General features: G+C 47.1%; 1 protein-coding gene across 5 annotated transcripts in view; it reads right to left on the bottom strand.

Annotated features, from left to right (window-relative positions):
- Positions 1-24,136, bottom strand: part of Tmem266 (transmembrane protein 266) — a 163,253-nt gene that overhangs the window by 53,464 nt on the left and 85,653 nt on the right. For all 5 annotated transcript variants that reach the window (XM_008823429.3, XM_017795677.1, XM_008823427.3 and 2 more), the window contains 3 exons: positions 18,576-18,632; positions 17,424-17,562; positions 14,302-14,417 (listed from right to left, as the gene is read on the bottom strand). In XM_008823429.3, coding sequence (XP_008821651.1) covers positions 14,302-14,417; positions 17,424-17,562; positions 18,576-18,632 — 312 coding nt within the window. The remainder of the gene's footprint in view (positions 1-14,301; positions 14,418-17,423; positions 17,563-18,575; positions 18,633-24,136) is intronic.

Raw genomic sequence — 24,136 nt, 5'->3', positions numbered from 1 at the left:
TGCCAGTATAATGTCATGGGAAACTAAGAGAAATGAACATGATTAGGTCTTCCAAGCAGCAAGGGCCCCAGCACACCAAAACCCTGACACCCTGTAGAATATATGCAGATGCAGGGACTTTATTTGTGCTGTTGCCTATACATAGGAGGCACTCACTAGATATTGCTACATAAATGAATGAATGAAAATAGTTTGTTCAGTTCTATGGTTTCAGACTGGACCTAACTTGAGCCACAGCCTGAGCCCCAATTTTATCCCAAAGCAAAGACAAAGACTGAGCCACACATACACTGTCATAGACTGAGCCCTGGTCACAATCTGAGTAAAGAGACTCAATAAAGATACACAGCCTCCATTACTGGTCATCACTGAGCCATGACCTTGTTCATGCATGGATGCTGGTCCTAGTTAAACACTGAAGCCTAACCTGGGTCAGAAACTAAGCACTAATTCTGGCAATAGTCACAGTCCTAACTCTGGACTCAGATGCTGAACTGCAAACACCCAGCACTCAAATGAGGCTGGCAGTCTCTGAGGGTAAGAAAATATGGCTTGTAAATTTTTTGTGCAGGGGGCAAAGGTAGGCGCCACTTCTCTAGCAACACGGTCTTGGAGGTCAAGGAGGGTCCATGAAGTAACCCTACTGAGCTCTGTGAGGCTGGGAGCCCTCTTGCCTAGACAGATGGGAACTTCCCATGGGTACCTACAGCTGCTTTCTTCAAGGCCATGCATCCAGGTCTGCAGGCCCAGCTAATGGCTTCAGGCCACTCTGAAAGGATGCATTATTGATGGCCTGTAATTGATACAGAGCTGCCCTGGAGAGTCTCACTGGGATTCAGACCAGCCAGCCTGGGTCAGGGTCTGCCCAAGCCAAGACCACATGTGCAGGCACAGGCACATACACAGAAACAAGTGTTTTAGTTGAAGATATGAATTCCAAGTTCATAGTAGTTCATTCATTCATTCATTCATTCATTCATTCATTCATTCATGGTGAGGCCATGTTAAAGTTCTACATGTTTTTGAATGAAAGTGCCTGCTCTGGCTTGGAGGTAAGTCCTGGATGGCCCTAGGGAGAGGATGGTCTATGTCACTACAAGGGACAAATCACCTGAGGATCACAGGGCTGGCCTTGGAGTTGCAGAGGAAGAATGGTGTGCATGAGAGGCAGGGGATCAGCAGGGACAGGCAGGTAGGGCTGTGGAGGTTGACAGGGACCATATCAGGCAAAGCCATGTAGCCAGGGTGAGATGTTTTAAGGACTTCAGTCTTCATTTATTTATTTTTAATTTATTATTTTTATTTTATGTGTATGGGTGTATTGCTACATGTATGTAAGTGTACCTGTGTTGTGCAATGCTGCAGAGGTCAGGAGAGGGCATAAGATCCCATGGAACTGGAGTTAAGGAGGGTTGTTAGCTGCCATGTGGGTGCCGTGATCAAACCTGGGTCCTCTGCAAGAGTAGCCAGTGCTCTTAACCACTGAACTTTCTCTGTAGCCCCTTAAGTCTTTATTTAAAGAGTAACAGGAAACTACTGAAATCTTCCACATAGAGGGCAAAATGGTGGAGTGATCCAGAGGGGAATTTTGAGAACACTGTGTTGACTGCAGGGTGGAGAACAAGAGCTATGGAGATACCCTTTGGGGCCTATTGCAGCAGTTCAGGCCAGAGATGACTAGTTGAACTAGATGGAGCCAGGACTAAAGGACATAAGAGGAAAGATGGAAAACTATTTAGGAGAAAAGAATGTCCCTACATGACATAGATCTGACTGGAATCAGAGTAGAAGAAAGAGTAGCTTGCTGTTGAGTTACATAGTTTCTTTTGTTATTGTGTTTGTGTTTTGAAACAGGCTCTCACTGTGTAGCCCCTGGTCTACTATATAGACCAGGCTGGCCTCAAACTGATGGAGATCTGTCTGCCTCTGCCCCCTGCATGCTGGGATTAAAGGTGTGCACTACCATGGCTGCGAGGGGTAAGTTTTTAGAAGCTTTATGTCAAAAGGCTATGGGGTGGCTGCATGCTCTCAGGTACGGCTCTGAGTAAGACTGCCTTACTCCTTATAGAGGAACTGCAGATGTGCCAGATGGCTCTTTACTGTAGCCATTGGCTGAGATAGCCCATGGGGGTTCTCAGGTTGTCCCAGTGAGACCCTCATACCCTACTCATCCTCTTTTTAACATGGCCACATAAACCTCCCCCCAGTTGATTGAAGGGTTATTGAGAGGAACTATGAAATCAGAGTGTTATTAGCCAGATGAGTTAATTGAAGCCTAGAAGCAGAAGGAGCCTTCTGTGCTAGAGAAGATAGGGAGGGAAAGGCTCGCACTGCATGATGCAGCACAATCAATGCAGGAGATAGAGCCTTTGCCTTTGGTGTTTAGCCTCCATGACCCTGTATCAGGGAACTTATAGACTGGAGGGCAAGATGGGGGTGACTCAGCTGAAAGGTCAGCTTGATTGCAGCAGGGGAGGTGCAAGAGGCCCCCATGGGGGAAGTGAGGGCTGAAGAGGGAGCCTGAGTTCTTAGTTCATCGTCCCCCTTATGCTGGATGAGTCCCTCTTCTCTGGGCTTCATTTCACTTTCTAGCCAATAAGACAAATGGAATGGCTGAATTCTGAGTCTATAAGGAGCTCTGGGATCCCAGCTGGGGGGCAAGGGGGGAATGAAATACAGTGCCAGTTAATCCTCAGTGGTAACATGAAGGCCAGGCCCCACTGATGATATATGCTGTTCCCAGAGGACTGAGTGTGCTGGATAGCTTTAGTGTCAACTTGGCACACCTGGGTTGAGGGAGCCTCAATTGGGGAATTGCCTCCATTGAACTGGCCTGTGGCTCTATCTGTGAGGCATCTTCTTGATTGTTGTGTGATGTGGAAGGGCCCAGCCCACCACTGTGGATGGTGCCACCCTGGGCAGGTGGGCCTGTGTTATATAAGAAAGCAAGCTGAGCAGGGGCCAGGGGAGCAAGCCAGTAAGTAGCGTTCCTCCATGGCCTGTGCTCCAGCTCCTGCCTCCAGGTTCCTGCCCTGAGTTCCTACCTTGGGCTCCTGGATGAACTGTGACCCAGGATATGTAAGCTAAATAAACCCTTTCCTCCCCAAGTTAGTATTGGTCAGAGTGTTTTGTCATAGCAATGGATAAACAAACTAGGACACTGAATCTTTGGAGAAAGATAACATAATCCAGAACCCTAATATGCATCATCAACCACGTGTGGCATATAGTGAGAATGACTAGCCATGCAAGTAAGCAAGGAAGAATAACCATCATCAAAACATAAAGCAGTTAAGAGAAGCTGACCTAGGTGAGTATTTGAGTAAACAGATAAGAACCTTAAAATAACTATGAGTAATATGTTAAAGAACATGAGCCAGGAACGGTGGCACACATCTAAAATCCTAACACCTGAAAAACGGAGGCAGGAGTAGAAGTTCAAGGCCAGCCTAGGCAAGTCCCTGAATATGGCATTCCAGCAGGGAATGAGAATCTATAGGTGGAATCAAACTACACTTTACTAAGTAATATCTAAACGAATATTCAGATGGTGTTATAGCAAACTGGATAGTAAAAGATAGAGGTTTTGAGCTTGAAGGATATTATCTATAAACATGGGGAGAGAATAGGATGTTAAAGAGACATGAACATTAATCAGTCTAATACATGTAGTCAGGACCCTGGAAGGAGGAGAATAAAAGAATGGGACAGAAGTAATAAAGAAAGAAATCACTGTGGCTAGAATTGCAGCCCTGTTGTAGAATAAACTCAGCATGGGTTCAATGTCCAGAAAATACCCCTCAAAAAAAAAAAACTGCTCTGAGCCCAAACTTTACAAATCTAATGAAAAACATCAGCCTGACCTAGTCAAGAAACTCCTGTAGGACATCATGGTGCATGCCTGTAATCCCAGCACTCGGGAAGCTGAGGCAGGTGGGTCTGTGAGATCCAGGCCAACCTGGTCTACACAGCAAGTTCTAGGCCAGCTGGGGCTACAGGGAGATGGAAGGAAGGAGGGAGGGAGCGAAGGAGAGAAGGAAGGAAGGTCCTAAGTACTCCTAAGTAGGTTAAATGCAACCTCCCCACACCTAGAACCCCCTTCAGACAACCTGCTGAAAACCGATCAGAAGAAACACCACATCCATCCTTCAGAGTCCCCAGAGCTCACAAGAGCCTGGCCTCTGACGGAGATGGTGCCCAGTGCCTTTGATGACAAAACAAAGCAAATCTTCCACTGGCAAACTGGCCCATTATACAAAAGCCCATCCCTAGGCTAGGCAAGAATTAAAGTGCAGTCACAGCCCCATTTACTGCATATCATTAACTCAGTATTTCTAATCAGATAATGCGACTTCATCAACTGGGATCCACAGGGAAGCCCAAAGTATGCATTACTGGAGTACTAGGCCCTTCCACGGGCTGAGTTTTTAATGTGTACCCAGGTGGGACCAGACCTACAGGGCATTGGCACGGCCACACCCAGCCTTCTCTGCCTTTAATGGGCTGGCTGCAGAGTCCAATTGTCAGGGGCTGTGGCCTGATCAATGCACACTTTGGCCAGAAGCTCAGTGGCATCTAATGTAATAGCAATAATTTTGCTCTATCCTATCAGTGCTGTCTGCATAGGCTGCCCTGCCTTGAAAGCCATCTGCTGCTGGGATGGCATCCAATGTTTATTTCCATTAGTTTCTCCATTGTTGGTAACAATAAAAATCAGGAGACAGTTGCAAACTAATGATTTAGGAGCAGGATGAAGCTGAGCTCGACCTTGGCCCCTTTCCAGCCACTATGGAGATGACGGGTAGATGGCCATAAATTTAAGTTATGGCAAAAGGATAACATAAGTTATTCCTCTGATGGCTAATTTTATCAGCTAAATAGGCTTGTCATTAAAGCTATCGGGTGTTTTACAAATCACTTCCCATGTTAAAAAAAAATAATAACTTCACTTCCTTCAGTGGAGATCTTGAATAATCCAGGTAATGAAGGCTATTGTGCTTGAGATCTCTGAAGAGAAAGAAGGAACTTTCCAGAATAAGCCACAGTGGAAACAGCATAGAACATGTTTCCTGTTATTTCTGCCCTTTGGCCCTGTCTCTCAGCTCTGGGCCCAGCATGACTTGGTTCACACTGGGTCCAGACTGAGGCCAGGGTCCGAAGCTGGCCTTCGTTCCCACCTCAGCCTTCCTGCACCTACCAAGCCTGCCCTGGCTCCTGCACATGAGCATGGAGAGGAGTGCATGATGTCACCCCCTCTCTAACTTTTCTGCCTCTGGCAATGTGCAGAGCTTGGGTGGAGACTGTTACCTTGTTTCTTCGGAAAGCAGGTCGGAGAGACAGTCTCCGGCAGGGGGAAGGCAGGGTTTTGGTAAGCAGAACTGTGCCTCATGCTATCCAGGAGGGTTATGCGTCCATCAGCCTCATTTTGTGCATTAGGTGACTGTGTGGGTGACCGTTTCTTCATGGACACACAAGTCACTCCTGTCAGCATCTAGTATCTTTAAGTTTGGACTGTGTAGCTAAGTCTTATCAATGAAGTAAGGACAGAAGCAATGTCACCACTTCTAGACCTGGCAAATAAAGACTTGTGGCTTCTCCTCCACTTTCCTATCTTCTCCACTACTGGCTGACTCTATCCTCTGAGAAGACCCAGAGGAGCCACACAGTGCAAGGATACTGAGGTCAGAGTGATGGTGGAACAGAAGGTCTCTTATGTTCTGCCCACTGAAACATTGCTCAGACAATGATGGAAGCGACACACTCCTCACATGTTAGAGTCTGAGCATGTGCTCTCTCTCTCTCTCTCTCTCTCTCTCTCTCTCTCTCTGTATGCGCACACACATGTGCGTGTGTTTATGTACCTATTCACATATGCCATGCGTGTATGTGTATATTCATATGTACGGGTGCACCTGCATGTGTGTGTACAAATATGGAGGCCAGAGGTCAACACTAGGTATCTTCCTCAATCACTGTACTTTACTTTCTGAGACAGGGCCTCTCACTGAACCCAGAGCTAACTGCTTTTTCTACACCAGCCAGCAAGCCCCAGGGATCCTCCTATCTCTATCTCCCCAGCACTGGGATTACAGGCATGTGCTGCTCTACCTGGCTTTTCATACAGGTGCTGGGGATTTAAACTCAGGTCCTCATGATGACATGGAAATCACTTTATCAACTAGCCATCCCCTTCCTCCAATCCTGGAGTTTTGGTGAAACAGTCCTCAACATTGGTACAGTGCCTTGTGTGGACAGCCTCTTTCAGCACAGAGAAATGGCACTGAAGCCTGGGCTCCACATGACCCTTCCATGACAAACTGTACCCAGGCAAGGAACAGCCTGTGGAGGCCTCAGACTTTCTGTAGAGGGGCTAGCAGAATCAAGCCTGCCAACCTTGATCATCAGAGTCAAAAGGTACCAGTGAACCTGATGCTTTAACTGTAAATGATGACCAGTTCCATTCTAGAGTATTTGTATTCTGCCTCGTACATCAAGAGCTTCCATATGTATTATGTGATTTAATGGGGTCCTCAAAGTGTACATGTGATAACAACCTTGTTGTCTCCATCTTTTCAATGAGGAGGCTGAGGCTCAGGAGTAAAGGAGAGACAACTAGTTGCTGGTGGAGCAAAGGTTAGAACTATCTTGCTAGCAACTCCTGTAAGCAAAATTTCCATACTCTAAAGTGGGTATAGAGTAAAGAGGGTACTCTACTACCCTCCATGGGCCATCTCTTTTGGGAACTGATGCTTGCCCAAGGTCTAGGGCTGTCTGTCCTCAGTGGCTCAGGTGCTGCTGGCCTTCTTGGATGCTGGGTCCCCAAGTCACGCTATAGTGATACCCAAGATACCCTATAGTGATACCCAGAACCTCAGTATTTTCTTGAAGTCTTCATCAAGGTGAATGGTGCTGTGGAAGAACTCAACTTCCCTCTGATTCCCATGGAACCCAAGAGAGGAGAGACACTACCTTCCACAGTGGGATGGATCAGATTATACTAATTTGGGCCAAATGTTGCAAGGTTTAAAGGGCAATGAGCAAAGAGCAGATACAATGAGGCCTCAGATGTGTTTCAGAATTCTAGCAAGATCCTGGGCATTGACAGTATAAAATCTCAAAGGTGGTTTGTAAGATGAGTCAGAAGAATACAGTGCTGCATTGATTTAACGAATCTAAAATGGCTTTGATTTTTGAAACAGCCGAGAGAGAGAGAGAGAGAGAGAGAGAGAGAGAGAGAGAGAGAGAGAGAGAGAGAGAAATTGCCTCCTAGAACTTCTGGAATCCATGTGTCCATCGTTGGGATTAGGAGTATTCTGGCTGTGGTTCAGACAGGGAACAACATAAAAGCAAACAGGATTTCTAGGTTCAGGGCTCCCCACAGCCTATGAAGCCAACTGCAGAGGGGCTGCAGAACAGACTGCCAGGGCTTAGAAGAGGCAACACTAAACCATTGGTGTCTTCCTCACCTGTGTCCTCTGGGATGGCCTTTCCTAGTAGGAATCTGAGGGATGAGGGGTACTAAGTGGTCAGAAGGGATCATGGGTATGAGGTAAACAGAAAATCCCTGTCCAGACCAGAGTGCTAAATGATCTAGGGGGAAAGCATTACAAAGAGCCACGGAGACCAGAGTTTCCATTTTGACTGCCCAACAGCTGTTCAGCATTGGGCACACCTCTCCCCTACTCTGGGCCTCAGTTTCCCCACCTGCCAAATCCTAGATTGGGCTAATGTGCTGTCACAGGCTTTTTATCATGGTATCAAGTGCTCTGGGGGCATCCTGGATGTAGCCTGTGGTAAGAAATGAGCTTCCATGGGCACAGAAGAAAAAGTATACAGTATGTCCATGCAAACGGGAAAACCATGTCACTAAGAAGTCTCTACAAGGTCCTCACAAGAGACAGTTCGAGCTGTCTAAAATGATGAGGACTGGAGAGATGGCTCTGTGGCTAAGAGCACTGGCTGCTCATACAGAGGATCTGGGTTTGGTTCCCAGCACCCACATCGCAGCTAACAAACATCCCTAGCTTCAGTTCCAGGGGAGTCAATGTCCTCCTCTGACCTCTGTGGGCACTGAATGCACAAGGTGTACTTAATACATACAGGCAATACACTCATACACATAAAAGAAAAATAAATTTAAAATGATGAGCGGAATGGAGAGGGACACACACACACACACACACACACACACACACCCCACACACACGGGGGGGGGCAGCTGCAATAGCTTTACAGCCCCAGCCAGGTGGTCATGGTTAATATCAGCAGTGGAAATCAGGCTGACAAACTGCGCTCTTGATGTGATATGGTGAGAATGGTGCATTACCTCTGTGGTCTAATCACCATGGCCCCAGTATTATCACAAGAAAAATGCCAACAATCCTAATAGAGAGACCCTAAAAAACACCTGGTCAGTGCCCCTCAAAAGCCATCAAGACCAAGGAAAGACTAAGGAACTGTCACAGCTGAGAGGAACCCAAGGAAACAGGAAGACTGAAACCAGCACGGATCCTGAACAAGAGAACCTCACTCGTTGCTGGCGGGATTGCAGACTGGTGCAGTCACTACGGAAATCGGTGGGGAGAATTCTCACAAAGCTAAAAGTAGACCTGCCATCTGACCCAGCTATACCAGTCTCCAGCATATTCGAAAAGGACTTGATATCCTACTACGGAGGTACTTTCTCAGCCATATTCCTTGCTGCTCTTTTCACAATAGCCAGAGAATGGAAACAACCTAAATGCCCTTCAGCTGATGAATGGACAAGGAAAATACGGTACATATACGCTATGGGATTCTATTCAGTGGTAAAGAAAAATGAAATCACGAAATGTGCATGAAAATTGATGGAACGAGAAAGCATTACACTGAGTGAGGTAGCCCAGACCCAGAAAGACAAGCACTGTATGTCTCTCTTATTTGTGGATCCTAGCTCTGAATCTATAAAAATGAGTATACAACTTGTGGTAACGCAGAAACCAGGAAAGTAGAAAGAGACCAGAGGGAAAGAGCAGGGGACAAGAAGCTCTAGAGAGAGGAATATGGGAAATTGGGGGGGGGGGCTTTAACTGGAGAGGGAGGAGTGAGGGTAATACAGAGGGAAACGGAGGGAGGAGAGAACATGAATGATGTTTGAAAAAAAAGCCATAGGGAAACATTATTTGTATGTAATAATACGTGTGTGTGCGTGTGTGTGTACACCCACATTTCAAGTGGATTTATGTTGCACAGGGTGATAATGCTCCCCCTAAAAACCATAGACTATCAAACAAAACCCCAGTGCCAGGCAAGGGAAACCTCCCTTCAAGTTGTTGATCAGGACAGTGAAAGATGCCCCAAATAATATAGGTTATTGCCATTGCTCTTGATTGCCTCCCAAAACTTGAAGATAAGACCCTGTTGTTGAAGACACCACACACTTTGGACACAGGACTTGGAGAAATCGAGGGGGAACTGACCTAGAACCTTCCTCCTTGCAGACCAGCTCTCATAGTATTGGAAGGTGCTATGTGAGCTGTCAATGGAGAAAAGCAATCAAGTTGCCAAGCCTATGAACCACAACAATGACTAGCCTGGCAAGATATCCCTAATGGTACAATAGTGGTACTTTTAGGGGTAGCCAACAACTGTCTAATGGAAAGTAAGACCTGCTCAGTAGGATAGAATTTTTGTCTGGTACTATAAAGCTAGCCAAATAACTGTGGCTGGGAGGTCACAGAGCCTAGAGGAGAACCTACTACTGCCATTTTCCTAAACCAATACACGTTCTAACTGTATTCTAAAGTTATTCTTAAACCCACAGCTAAGTATATCTCTCACCTCTCACCAAAGAAGCTTCCTTTTGTCAAAATATTTTATTTATTATTTTTATTTTATGTGTATGAGTGTATTGCCTGCATGTATGGGAGTGCACCTGTGTTGTGCAATGCAAAGCTTCCTTTTGTAACAGATGGAGAAAATCAGAGAGTCACCACTGATAGAATATAGAGAATAAGTGGCTGTGGGGGTGCCCAGTTCCAACTGATATGTTCAAAATGCAAATCCCTGCACCTAAGGCACAGGGAATATTGTAGAAGATGGGGCAGAAAGATTGTAAGAGCCAGAGGACCTGGACACCTGCTGCTAGATAATGTCTTCCAGGCATGACAAGGGAGCTACAATACTGTTGCCTAAACAGAACTTGCATATTGACAACACCAGTTGACATGCCAATGTGGATGGGAGAAAATTTTACAAGTTACATCTCTAGATGAAGAGCCACAGGCAATGAGTGGCCAGTTTTCTCCAGGGACAAACTACCAATCCCGTTTTTAGCCCTACACACAGGTACATACTAGCACCACTAAATAGATTCAGTTGATTGTGTGTGTATATATATTATAATACACATATAATTATATATATTATATGTACATAATTATACATATACACAAGTGTATATATATATTTGTATAAAACAATAATTAAAGAAGAGGTCAGGATATTGAGAGGGAGTGGGGGAAATGTGGGAGGAGATGGGGGAAGAAGGGGTGGAAATAATGTAACTATAGTACTCATGTATGAAATTCTCAAAAATTTAAATAAAAGGAATTTGAATAGTATCAACATTGGTTAGTTCATTGTAACTAATGACAATACAAATGTAAGAAGTCAGTATTGGGCGACCCTGTACAATGTCTGCATGAACTCGACTGTTGGCATAATTTTTCTATAAGTCTAAAATTGTTCTAAAATATAGTTTATTTTAAAAGAAGAACCAAGATGAATGAAGGCAAATATTTCTACAAATACATTCTAAAGAGAGAGTAAAATAGGCCCCTTATAGAAACTGTGACTGTTTGCCCAGAGTGGTAGGGAGGTGAAGCAGGAGGATCTTGAGTTCAGCCTGAGTTACACACTAGACCCATCTCCAGAATATACAAATGAGTAAGTGTAAGTAAAATAAACCAGGACCCTACACATTTCACATTGACATATCAGTTTCTCTCTGTGTGTGGCATAGGTGAATTCAGGTTGGAAGCTGCTCTATTACATATTTTCTAAGAACTCCAGCAGTGAGAGAGAACATGAGTTGTGGCAAACACTGGAATGGTGGAGTGGGGAGGGGGTGCGCTGGGGCTGGGTGGGCAGCAGGTTGGAGGATTGAGAAACATAGTCTAGATTACTGAGTGGTCTGGGCTGACCCCTGCAAGGGGGCTGCTCTTCAGCCAGCCAGTGTGGGTCAGGCTGACCCATGCTTGATTTAAACAGTTATATATATGTGTATATATATATATAAATTCCAGAATTTCATACACTGTATACTGATCACATTCAGATGCCCCTCTGACTCCAGCCCCTCCCCACCACCTCCTCCCAATTTCATGTCCTCTATCATTATCTATCTTCCTATTCATTAAAAATTTTTTTTTGTCTTTTTGAGACAGGGTCTCCTTGTAGCCCCAGATGTCCTGGAACTCACTATGTAGACCAGGCTGGCCTCAAACTCACAAAATCTCCCTGCCCCTGCTTCCCAAGTGCTGAGATTAAAGGCATGCGCCACCATGCCCAGCCCCTATTTATTTAATTTTTGTCTTTTAGAGACCTATCGATTCCAGTCTGTGCCTCTCAAGTGCTCCAGGGAATGGGTCCATTCCCTGGAATCTAGTTAATCTACCAGGTGTCACACCATTAAGGAAAAGGTATTCTCCCTCTCCCAGTATCCATCAGTTGCCAATAGATTCTCAGCTAGGGCTGGGGCTTCCCACCCACCTCCCCGATCCTTGCTGGGCTCCTGCCTGGCTTTGGTGTGCATGCTGTCAAAAGCACTGTGGGTTCAAATGTACAACTGCCTTGTGGTGTCCAGACAACATAGTTTCCTTGTATTCATCTACCACCTCTGCCTCCTATAGTCTTTCTGCCCCTTCTTTTGCAATGAGCAATGCTTTGTTGGTTTTTTTTTGTTGTTGTTGTTGTTGTTTTTGTTTGCTTGCTTTGAGATAGGGTCTCACTGTGTAGCACAGGCTGGCTTAGAACTCACTATATAGTCCCAGCTGATCTCCAGCTCACAATCCTTCTGTCCTGGCCTCTGAGTGCTGGAATTATAAAGAAGCACCATTGGTTTCAAGCAATATTTTCACTGAGCTTAAGCAGAAAATGTGGTAAAGAATAACCCCCAGCAAAGCGGGCTAGGGGAGAATCGCATTACAGGTGGGACACCTAGATCTGCCCCTGCCTCTCAGAGGTGTGCTCCTGGGCCATCACTAATCCTCAGATTTCTCATTTGTAAAACAGGTGTGTATGGGCACGGCGGGCAGGTTGTTTGGCCAAGTCCCATTAGTTGGTATGTACATCTTATAACCATTCTTTGAGAATTTTATTAATATCCCCATTTTTCAGATTATCAAAACTAAGGCATACAGAGTTTCCATCAATGCCCAAGGCCACAAAACCAGAAGGTGACAGTGTTGACTTGGAACCAAGTCTGATCTAATGCCCCTTCTTGACCCTCCCGTATGCTGGGCTGACTTTCATTTCTTGAAGGGATCTGTTGTCTAGTCAACTCTCAAGCCTTGACTCATACTGCTGATAAGGCGGTATCTCTGGCCTCTGGGGAGTAAGCTCTAGTTTTGGGGAGCAGAGGCCTGCTTCCTGCTTTCCCTGCAGATACTGAGTGCTGCTCCCCCAGGCTACCTTCCCCTCACAGCCCCTGAAGCCCACTGGGATCTCAGCTGTCTTAACTGAGATGACAAGTTTCAGGTGCTTTTTAAATTAAAATAGTTCATTTCTGTTCATCTCTTTTCCAGATGTCACTACCCAGAAGAAATCTGTCTTTATTCATTGGTCTTTCCTGTGTAGAATCTTAGGGAGTTCCCTCCCACAAGATCCCCAAGAAGGAGCCCACATGTAGGGAGTGACTTGAATCTGCATGGCAGGGGCCAGGGGTCCCCAGTGCTCAGGGCGGGGGACTTGCAGTGAGTTTGCCATTAGGGTTTTCTCTTGTCTGTGAGGTACATGTGGGGCTGACGGTAGTATGTGGCAGGGTCCTGTTCTCTGCTGGGCAGCTATACATCTAAACAGGGCAGATGTAGCCCTGTGTTCAAACTTTCAGATCACCAACAGTAGCAGAATGTTTTCTTGTTATACAGGAGGCTGAGTGTTCCATGATCCACTTCTAGCTGGTCTCTGAGTGACACCTACAGCTGCCCTCTCCCTGCTTCCCAGACGTTCTGCCCAAACCCAGGCCTGCTCTCGGCCATGTGGTTGCTATGATCCTGGCTTTCTGTCCCTGTCTTGCCTTCTCCTACCCATCCTCCAGCAGCAGCCAGGCAGATTCATGGAAGATTAACACTCCCATCAGAGTTGCTTCCTCTTTCCCTAGATGAGGCTCAGATGCCTTGTTTAGCCCAGAATGCTTCCAAGACCAACCCCACCCTACTGCTGCCTGACCTTGCCCACACAGGGCATGGCTTCCACAGTCCAGCCCAGCCCAGCGACCACCCCACCCCTGCTGTGCACTGGGTTCTCTGCTTACTCTCTTCCCAAGTGTTATGTTCAGGGTCAGGTCTTCTGAAAACCCCCTCAACCACAGACTGCAGAGCCCCAGACATGGTCTTGTGAGGCATGCATGGCACCAGACTGTCTCTGCATGTACACGGGGCACCAAACAGAGGCACTGAAAGCCCCCACGAAGACAAGGCCATATCTTGTCTAGAATGGTGTTTCAGGTGCCTAGCATAAGTCCAGCACAAAGCAGGCCCCTGATGGCCCAGGCTAATGGGTAGTGGTTAGAGAACAAATGGAGTTGGTGATGTTTAGGGGCTGGACTGCTGCCTTCCCAGTGCAGAACTCCATGACAACTGCTCTGATCCCAGAGCTCCTGGACAAGGTGCTGAGGGCTGGGTCCCTGATGGCCCTCTTGTCCCTCATAAGTACTCTGTAGAAATGAAAGCCTTTGTTCCCAAAGTACATAAAAAGAACTGGTTCATGGACAGACATTCCAAAGGGATGATTTTGAAGATGCTGTGTGCACAGTCCTGTGGGAACATTTCCTAGGATTACTTTGGGGTGACAGACTTCCCACATCCATCAGCTGTGGGAGTTTGTGGTTGAGGAGCCAAAGGAAGTGCGAAACACATATTTACTGAGCTCTGCAGTGGGCTGGGGCTGGGGCTCAACCTGGAGCTGAGTCAGGCCTGCCATCAGGGGCTCACTGACCTCTGCTCCACCTTTGAGGTGGCCCCTAATCTCTGGCATCTTGATATTACAGGGTCCTTGGCAAAGCCTGGACAGAGCTGGATGGAACTGAAAGTGGTGTGTTACCCCTTGCTCCTGACAGATTTGTGTCAGTCTCTCCAGCTGTTCATCTTGGATGACCTTAGCCTTCTCATACTGCTGGATGACCATCTCCATCTCCATCTTCACTGGCAGGACGTAAGCTGGAAGACAAAAGGAGCCCTGTGAAGAACTGGGCAACAGCTGGGCTTGGGCTGGGGAGAGCAAGCAGCAGCAACTTCAAGACCTACACTTAGTTCCTGGGGAAAGGGTGGGAGGTTCAGGTACCCTAAGGCATTCAGAAAGCACAGAGGGCTACAATCTGAACTCACAGTATTCAGGATTTTTTTTTCCTATAGTGACAGAGCCCCTGATTTTTGGCACAACTGTCAAGCATAATGGCCTGTTTCGAGCTACTTTTGTAGCTACAGGTGGCTATAAGACACATTCTGGGAAGGAAGAGTGGGGGACCAGATTGTGCAGGTTTAAGGTACAACTGAAACAGAGCCTTTTTGGTTTCTGGAGATAATTCATCAATAAAAGTTACTTCTTAGGGAGGCTAGAGAGATGGCTCAGCAATCAAGAGCACTGCTGCTCTTACGGAGGACCTGGGTTCGATTCCCAGCACCCACATGGTGGCTCTAAATCCAGTTCCAGGAGATCTGATACCTTCTTCAGACCTCCACAGGCACTGCATGATACGGGTGCACTTACACACATGTAGAAGATACACTCATACACATAAAATAAAAATAATAAACTATTTAAAAAGCTACTTCTTAGGTAAGTAGTTAGATGACATATAGTAGATGAGCTAGATGGTAGAAGACAGCTGATAGACAGAGAAACTAGTCGGGGCCTTCCTTTGCTCTTTCATCTTCTTCCAACCCCCTTCTTCCCGGCTACGATGAGGATGTGGCACTAAGAACAAAATAGAAAGTACTTGGGGTTACTGAACAGAAAGCAAATGTCACGTCCTGCTTTTTGATCGTGACACCTGTTACCTACTTGATGAGACAGGAGTAAGCTTGTGTTATTCTGGGTCTCTGTTACAGATTATTCAACTTCTAAATGATCACAGAGAGACCCAGAGCAGAAAGCCTGGGCTCTGAGTATGGGGCCCCATGACTTCTCAGCCAACAGTAGCCCCCACCAGGCCCTCCCTTGGTAGTTCTCTGGGCTTAGCAATTCTGGGATCTTTGGGACTCTCAGAATCAATTCCTCACCTGGATCCAGCCTCCCACACTTAACCCTTCTCACATCTCTTAGAGCCCAGCCCTTGCAGAGTTTCAGAACCCCCGAGTCACAGGTCACATGCTTTTCTTGCCACTGTATTCTAGACCTCTCCCCACCCATATCACTAGGTAGAAGGGTAGAGTGAACACCCACAGCCTCCCACCTCCAGGCATAGGCTGCCCTCAACTGCTGCTACCTGGGCTGCTGCAGAAGCCAGTTTACACCCAGGGTGAGAGTAGCAAATTAGCACCCACGCGCTCACCATGAGCAAGGAAAGGGGAACATCTGGGAAGAACGTTTGTGGACTGTCAACTCCATTAGTGAAGGGTGTGCAGCTGTCCACAGCTGGCAGGAGCCAGAGGCACTGTTTCTGCCCTGAGGGGAGCAGATGCTCTCATGGACAGAGCCAAGAACAGGACCCCTGCACAGAAAGGATGGAGCGAATACTCAAAAGAGCACTGAGGTGGTTGTGTGTGTGTGTGTGTGTGTGTGTGTGTGTGTGTGTAGGATCCTGGAGCGAATACTCAAAAGAGCACTGAGGTGGTGTGTGTGTGTGTGTGTGTGCGTGTGTAGGATCCTGGATTTCACTCATGGTTCTGATTCACACCGTAAGTCATATCCTTCTTGGCCTCTATTGCCCCATCTGCCAAATGAAGAGAACGTGTCGAATGAACTCCTCAAGCCTTCCCAGACTTCCAAAGTTGGGTTGCTCCCACACATTTCCGTTCAACAAAGATGCTGTATTACATGCTGCCTAGCTCTGAAATTGGGACTAACACTCACATGTTCACAGGTGGGGATGGTAACAGGCTGCCCTTCCATGAACAGGAGACCTGTAGGTTATTCTACCTGCCTTACATCTGCCAGGACAATGCTGTTAAAGTACTGTATCATTTGTGGCCAAAACTCAGGGCTAGAAAGGAACCTTAGCATCTATCACAGTGGTTCTAAACCACATTCTGATAGATCCTTCAAGGTGCCTCTTGGGATAAGAAGAGGGCATAGAGGTCCTTGGGAGTCACAGTGGCACCTCCTGTAGGAGAGTGAGGCCTCTCTTGGCGAGGTAGGCAACTCATCTGGGTAGCTCTAGGTGGTGGGCCTCCTTGCTGTGTTCTCTGTGTCTGAGGACCACTCTTGGGAGCCCAGCGACTTGAGTCTTCCTTCATCTCCCTGAAATGATGCCAGTGTGCCTCCCTGTGCCATCATCCTCTTCATTGTCCCACTCATGTGACACTGTTCTTTAGGGTAGAGATTTCTAGTCCCTTCCCTCTGTGGTTTGTCGCCATCTTCTGGAAATAGATGTGCCACACAGATGTGGGCACAAGTTTCCAGGCTTGAGGAGCTGAATGAGGGCAGTCTCCACCTCTGATGACAGTAAAGGCAATGACAGGAGCAGATCAGACTTCCTGGGATGGAGACCACCTGGACACAGGAGTGTGTGCAGACCTGTGAAGCGTGGGCCAACCAAGCAAAGCAAGCTCTCCTGCGAAGAATTTGCAAGCTGAGAGTCTCGGGGTTGTCCAGCTTGTTTTTGATAACACAAAGTCAAACAAAGTGAACTAGGCCTTGGTCAGATGACCTCAAGAGAGCCAGTGGTGAGTCATGTGACATTGGGGGACTGTAGCAGGTATGCATGAACACGGCTGGGTTGCAAAAGCTGCTTTTTCTTGAATAGCAGGACAAGCTCTCAGACACAATAAACAGGTGTATGGGAATGAATGTATGACCTCTAAATGGGCAGTGGGGTACTCATGTGTGTGGATGTGACACAGGAGCACTGCGAGTGGGTCCTGAGCACAATGTTCAATGGGCAGGCCAGGTTTGGCTTTCTCCGTGCTGTGTGTCACATCCTCCACCTCACACTGCCCAGACCATTCCATATCCCTGTCTCAGTGAACAGGTACAGTTTCTGCCACCTCACTGAGGCTACTCACCATCGATGACCCTCTTTACTCTCCAGATCCGGAGCATGATGATGAGGCTAATGGCATCCCAGGGGCTCCTGGGTCCATTGGCCACAGTGGATGCCACCATGGGGGCCAAGGACAAGATAATCACAGCTCCATCAAACACCTGGGAGAGGAGGTATACTTCAGTGTTCTGGCCAGACTGTGTGTGAGGCTGGACAGCAGCCATGCAGGCTGCTGGTACCAGCTACCTTCTCTAGGTAGCCTGCTTCCACCAGAAGGTCACTCATCTCTATCTGCCTGCCATGACACTCTCTGAGGATCCTCCTCCCTCCTGGGCATGCTCCTGAGCACAGCACTGTTCTGGTGATCTCAGCCCACCTCCAACTCTTAGTCAAGGCAGCCTTGGGCTTATATCCCATGTCCTGGACCCGGGCTAGAGGCTAACCTGACTCAGGATTGGAGCTGATGGCTAATGGGGCCTCTTTCCCCATGGGTGGCAGGAATCCAGGGCCATGTCACCTCTAATAAGTAGAGTCCCTAAAACTGCAGGAAGAGCAGGACAAGGAAAGGATGGGGCCTGGTTCATACAATTAAGCCTTGGGCCCTGACTATCTGTCTGCCCCAGTCAGGCCTTGTCTGAGCCTTTCAGAGTCCAGGCCCTCTAGGTCAGCTACCAGCATCATGCTCTGAAATGCAGACAGAGAGAAGGGAAGGAGAGGGCAGCTGACACTGGACACCTAACCCTAACCTGGCCTTGACCTTTTGCACAAATCACTGAGCCTCCTGCACTGTGGGGCTGCCTCCACTCCTCACCCAGACCCTTTTTCTTGAGAGTGGAAACCACAGGCTGAGAAGCAGGTTACAACTTCTTTGCTCAGAACTGCCCCCTCATTTTAGAGTAGATTTATTTGGTTTACAATGTTTTAAAAGTTTTTCAAATTGATTAAATTATAACCTTATACATTTTTGTGAATTCCAAGGAAACTTTTAAAGAAAATCCTTTTGTTGGAAACTGCCTGGGTTAGCACCCTTCTCCCTGTACCTCCTCCCCACCCACCTAGGTGGCACCCCCTGTGGCTGAGCGCATGTGGGGAGGAGGAGAAGGAGGACGTAGTGGTGACAGTTTCTAGCCTCGCGGTGTGTCAGTTGGGGTCTGGAGGTAGGCACTGGTCATACCTCTATTTTGTTTTCAATGTAATCCCAGATTCCCAGCACCACAATCCGTAGAACAGTCTAAAAGTAAGAAGTTAAAAAAAGAGTGGTTACTCTTCTCCAGAGCTTCCCCTAGCAAAGAAGATTCTAGAGCTCAGATCTGGAGCTCAGTTTCCATGCTCAGTAACAGGAAAAGGTCTTCATCATTCCCCGTGCACCCTCCCCATCCCACTGCAAACGCCCAGCTCCAGTCCTGTGTTAGTCACACCTTCTGTGTACCCTCTGTTCTCAGTTCAGCCCCTCTACTGTGTGCCAGGCCTCACTCAAAACCTTTCAGCACTCAAAGCACATATGGAACACACTCCAATGAGAATGAATGATACACAAGACCCTGTATTCCTCTCCAGCATTATCTCTTGTCACTCTTGTCATGACAAAACCACTTACAAATTTGCAGACTCTCTCCTGTTTCCTAGTCACTGCATCATGATGAAAGCTGACAACTGACTCCATATCTCTTTGCACTGCATTAAAATCTCCAGCATGGCCACATAGCTAAAGACTACATTTCCCAGCATTTTTTTTGTGCTCAAGAGGGGCCATGTGACTATGTTATGGCCAATGGCTAATGAGGAGAAGCACCATGTATAATTTTGGGGTTGTGACCTTAAACAGACTTGGCTTTGCTCATTCTCCTCTTGTCCCTATTCTAGAACGTGGGTGTATAGGCATGGAGGTGAGTCTTCTTCAATGAAGGAGGGGTATGGAGAGAGGTAGAAGCCTGTTGGGTCTTCACCAGGTCTAAGCCTCCACATCTGCTTTTGAGCAAGGGTTAGCTCCAGAACGTTCTCCAAGGATAGGAACGTTTTCAAATCTCCTTGAAAAATCCCTCAAGGGCTACACATGTCCCTTAAGCAATTCCCTGCCTGCCCCATCCTCCCAGACAAAGGTCTTGAACAAAGGCAGTGTCTTTAGCAAACCTGCTACAACCTGACTTCAGCTCCTGTTGCTGCTGCAGCAATAAACCATTTCTGGGGTTACCAATGAGCTCCTGATGCCAAAGCCAGTGGAGAGCACCCTGTTGCAATTGTGTGGTGCTACTAACTGCCCTGCTGGAAAAGCACTCCTCCTTGTTTCCAGGAACCCCACCCTGTTTTCCTCCCATCTCCATCTCCCCACTCACATCTTCTCCATCACATTTGTAGGTTTCTGGGTCCTCTGCTCATGCCAAATTGTCTCCTAGTGCTCAGTTTCCACTCTTCAGTTCCCCACATCCTTGGCTCCATCCACCTTTGGTGTTCTGGAGCTCCTGACTCCATCTCTAGCTTAGATGTGTCTCATAAGCATTAGTCCCAGAACTGCAAAGGATATCACTGTCCCCTTGCTATACCAGATCTCTGGGAATTCTCACTCTCCTTCTCCCTGTGGCCCACACTCTCCCTGCCCACCCTCTCCATCCATTCCCAAGTCCTGCCAGGTTTGGTCCCTTTCTCTCTCCATTCCCACTGCCACCTTTCTGGTTCAAACCCTTAGTCCCTCTCAGCTGAGTCATACCTCTGAACTGGATGGCAAGTTCTAGTTCTGCCAACCTCCAACCACCATCCTGTCCCCAAAACTTCATCATGCCCCTTCCTGCCTAGAGCCCCAGGGCAGACTTGCTGCAAGGCATGGATCCTTCCAAGCCTGTGCCTGCTCGCTCAGCAGTCCTTCAAGCTACCATTCAAAAATCCCCAACTGGGACCTAAATGTGTCCTCTTGTATTGTGCCGGCTAACATTTCACATGTGTGAACATAGTCTCTTTGAACGAAATAAATGGAACCGCAGGAGTCATCTGGCTCTTGATAGCCTGACAGATGTGTATTAAATCATAGTAATTTCAGATAAACAAATTCCCTAGTAAATTCATAAAATATTCTTCAACTCAGACCTGTTTTATGACTTAGTGCTCCTAGTCTTGTTTTCCTTACTAATCATCCTTAAATTTCATTTTAAAATGCTTTGATTTATTAAAAACACTTTAAGGAAGCAGCAGTGAATTCAATTCTTCTATAAGTCAGCAAGCCAAAAAGGATGGCCCATCTCTGACTTTGGTTACTGGTTTACTCTCATGGCATGACTCAGTGGTTACTATTGGACAGATACCAACACTGCACTGTTCTCAGAGATGACAACACCAAAACTGGGTTTTGTCTTTTGAAATGAAAAATAGTAATAGCAGATAAGGGAACAGCTCAGTTGGTAAAGTGAGGACCCGAGTTCAAGTCTCAGAACCCAAGAAAAAAAGCCAGGCACAGTGGTGTGCGTTTGTGATCCCAGGGCTGGGAAGGTGGAGACAAGCAGAGCCCTAAGGTTCACTGCAGAGCCAGCCTTGCCGAATTGGCAAGCCCCAGGTCGGTGAGAAACCCAGCCTTGCCGAATTGGCAAGCCCCAGGTCGGTGAGAAACCCAGCCTTGCCGAATTGGCAAGCCCCAGGTCGGTGAGAAACCCAGTCTCAAAAAACAAAGTGGACAGCTTCTAAGGAAAGACAGCCAAGGTTGCACCCCCAACACACATGTACACATGCACACATGCACAAAAGATATACTTCTTAAAGAATAAAAAGGTTTCTATGAAGTCAATAAACTAGGATAAGTGTTTTGATACACATTATTCAGGATAAGTACATAAACCAGGTGTGTGTGCTCAGTATCGTCCAAGCCATTTCTACTGGGTCTTATACCTAGAATATACTGATACATGCTTCAGCTTATTTAAAAATTCATAAAAATTAACTGGAAATCAACTGCCTCCCCTAGATAATCACTCCAAAGCAGCAGAGAAAATACAGAGAAATGCAAACTCTCTCTTGGATACAGCTATGAGGTGTCTTCCCTGAAGCTGTGAGGACAGAGAGCAGATGGAGAAATGGTGAGTCATTCGTCAGTGTGATAGAAGGCAAAAACCCAAGTGCTGAGAGGGAGGAAACCCACGAAGAACACTGACCAGCTAGCTCAGCACGTCCTGGAGCACAGAGAGCAAGATCAGGGGCTGGAGCTAGGAGATTATTTTCAAGCTTATAAAGAGCAATTGTGTAGCCTGTCTGTCACCTGGAGCCAGCCTGGACATGTATTCTGCCTCTTATTGGTTTCACTTGAAAATCACAGTAATACAGGAACTTTATATGCCTATCTCCATCACCAAACCCCTCTCAGAACTGTTTGTTTGTGTGTGTGTGTGTGTGTGTGTGTCTGTGTCTGTGTGAAGGCCTTTCTCAGTATTTTTCTACCTTTTTGGAGACACACTCTTGCTGAATCTGGTGCTCACTGATTCTGCTAGACTGGCTGGCCACTGAGTTCCAGGGATCCAAATGTCTCTTCCCCTCCCACCCAGCATGGAGGTTAAAAGATATTTGTACCACCATGCTAGACTTTTATGTGGGTGCTGAGGATCTGAACTTAGGTCTTGACACTTGTATGGCAAGCACTTTACTGACTGAGCCCTCTCCCCAGTACCTAGAATGGTATTTTAAACAGCGTATTTATGTGTGTGTATGTGTGTTATGTAAATGCCACATGTGTATGTGTGCCCACAGAGGCCATAAGAGAACATTGGCTTGCCTGTACAGGTGGTTGTGAGCTATGTGTCTCAGGTGCTGGAAATGGAACTTGGGTTCTCTAGAAGAACAGAGGTTAAGAACTCTTAACCTCTGAGCCATCAATCCAGCACTAGAATGGCATTTTTTACTTCTCAGATGCTCAGAGAAGTTACGTGACTTCCTCAGGACGTACAGCTGATGAGAGGCTGAGCTAGGAGGCTCAGGGCCCAACCTGCAATGCTCAAAGGGGGCAGAGACTTGTCCAAGATTACACCGTGTCTTAATGGCCACACTTACTTCCTGAGACAGAAACTGAGAGGAAGTGAAGTCACTCTTCATCTTTTAAGAGCAAAAAGCACAGTACCACACTCTCACATCCCATCTGGTAACTGAGGCTCCCTGGGACTTTGCAGAGATAAAGTATGGCAGGAGAAAGACCCCCTCAACTATCTGAAATCACGGGGTGGCTATATGGAAAGATAAGGGCATGGCTCAGTTTGGTTTGGCAGTGGGCTTCATCTGGTAAATGATTTAGGTAGCCCAGAGGTTGGGCTCTCTCCTGACCTGGTGTTGCTCAAGGACAACTCTAGGAAGCTGCTATGGAAAAGGAGGAACTCTTAACAGTTGGCTTTAAAAAGATGCCTGGCTCACTCGATGACTGAATAAACAAAATGTGCTCGACCCATATGATAGAGTATTATTCAGCCATAAAAAGGAATGGAGTTCTGATCCGTGCTACATGGACCAACCCTGAAAACATCATGCTCTGTGACAGAAGCCAGACACAAAAGGCCACATATTGTATGATCTTGTTTACAGGAAATATGAAGAATATTAAGTTCACAGAATGAAGAGTAGGTCTGTGCTTGGCAGGAGCTATGGCAAAGGGACATGGGAATGACTGATGATGGGTGTGGGGTCACCTTTGAGGATGGAGATGCTCTGGAACTACCTGGAGGTACCAGCTGCACACTGTGCATGTGTTAAATGCCACTGTGTAGTATGTCTGAAAGGGTTACGCTATAAGAATTTCACATTAAGGACTGGGGAGATGCTCAGACAGTAAAGTGCTTGCTATGTGAGCATGAGGGCCTGAGTTCAGCTCCCCAGCACTCACATAAAAGCCTGGTGTGGCCAGGTGTGGTGGCACATGTCTTTAATCTCAGCACTTGGGAAGCAGAGGTAAGTGGATCTCTGTGAAATCAAGGCCATCCTGGTCTACATAGGGAGTTCCAGGCCAATTGGGACTATAAGGAGACCCTGTCTCAAAAAAAATTGCTTGGTGTGGTAGTACTGAGGAGCAGAGACTGGAGGATTCCTGGGGCTTGCTAGCCAGCCCAGTCTAGCTGAACTGAAAAGCAAAGGTCAGCAAAGGACCCTGTCTCAAAAAATAGGGTGGCGAGTGATTAAGGAAGGTAACCAACATAGACCTTTGGCCTCCAAATGCACATGTACACGTGTCCTCACATACACATGTACCACAAACATGTACATACACAGACTTTCACACTGGAAGGAGAGGGGACAGGGGAAGGAGAGAAATAGCAGCTATGGCACTACACGGTCACCACCTTGAGGCCCATGTCTAGCAGGTTAGTTGTCTCTTCTCCCAGGGAAGGATCTCAGGCCACTGTAAGAGTGTTTTCAATTTTAGGAAAAGAAGCACTGGGTTTCATGGTTCCAAGTGGCCAGCTGGGGCCAGGTCTCAGCCAAGGGTGGGCTGTCCTTACGACACATTGTTTACACAATTCTTTCTGATTCCAAGAGCTCTGTGTTCTTGGGTGTACAAGGTCATGGGGAAGTGCAGTGACCCTGCCTGACCCAGCACCACAGGGCCCAGGAAGCTTCATGGGCACCCACTGTCCCATAGGGCTTCTGCTGGGATTGCCCCCTAGCCTGCCTAAGGGCATCTGCTCTTACACTTTAGAAGGACCTGGCTCATTGTCCAGTAGTGTGGCCTATTTGATTAGATGTCCTTAAACTGAACCCAAGCCTCTCTCTTTCTCTCTT

Source organism: Nannospalax galili, unplaced genomic scaffold, assembly GCF_000622305.1.
Source record: "Nannospalax galili isolate Female #2095 unplaced genomic scaffold, S.galili_v1.0 scaffold28, whole genome shotgun sequence".
Lineage (NCBI taxonomy): Eukaryota > Metazoa > Chordata > Mammalia > Rodentia > Spalacidae > Nannospalax > Nannospalax galili.
The sequence above is the reverse complement of the archived record's forward strand: the minus strand, read 5'-3'. Positions and strand labels throughout refer to the sequence as shown.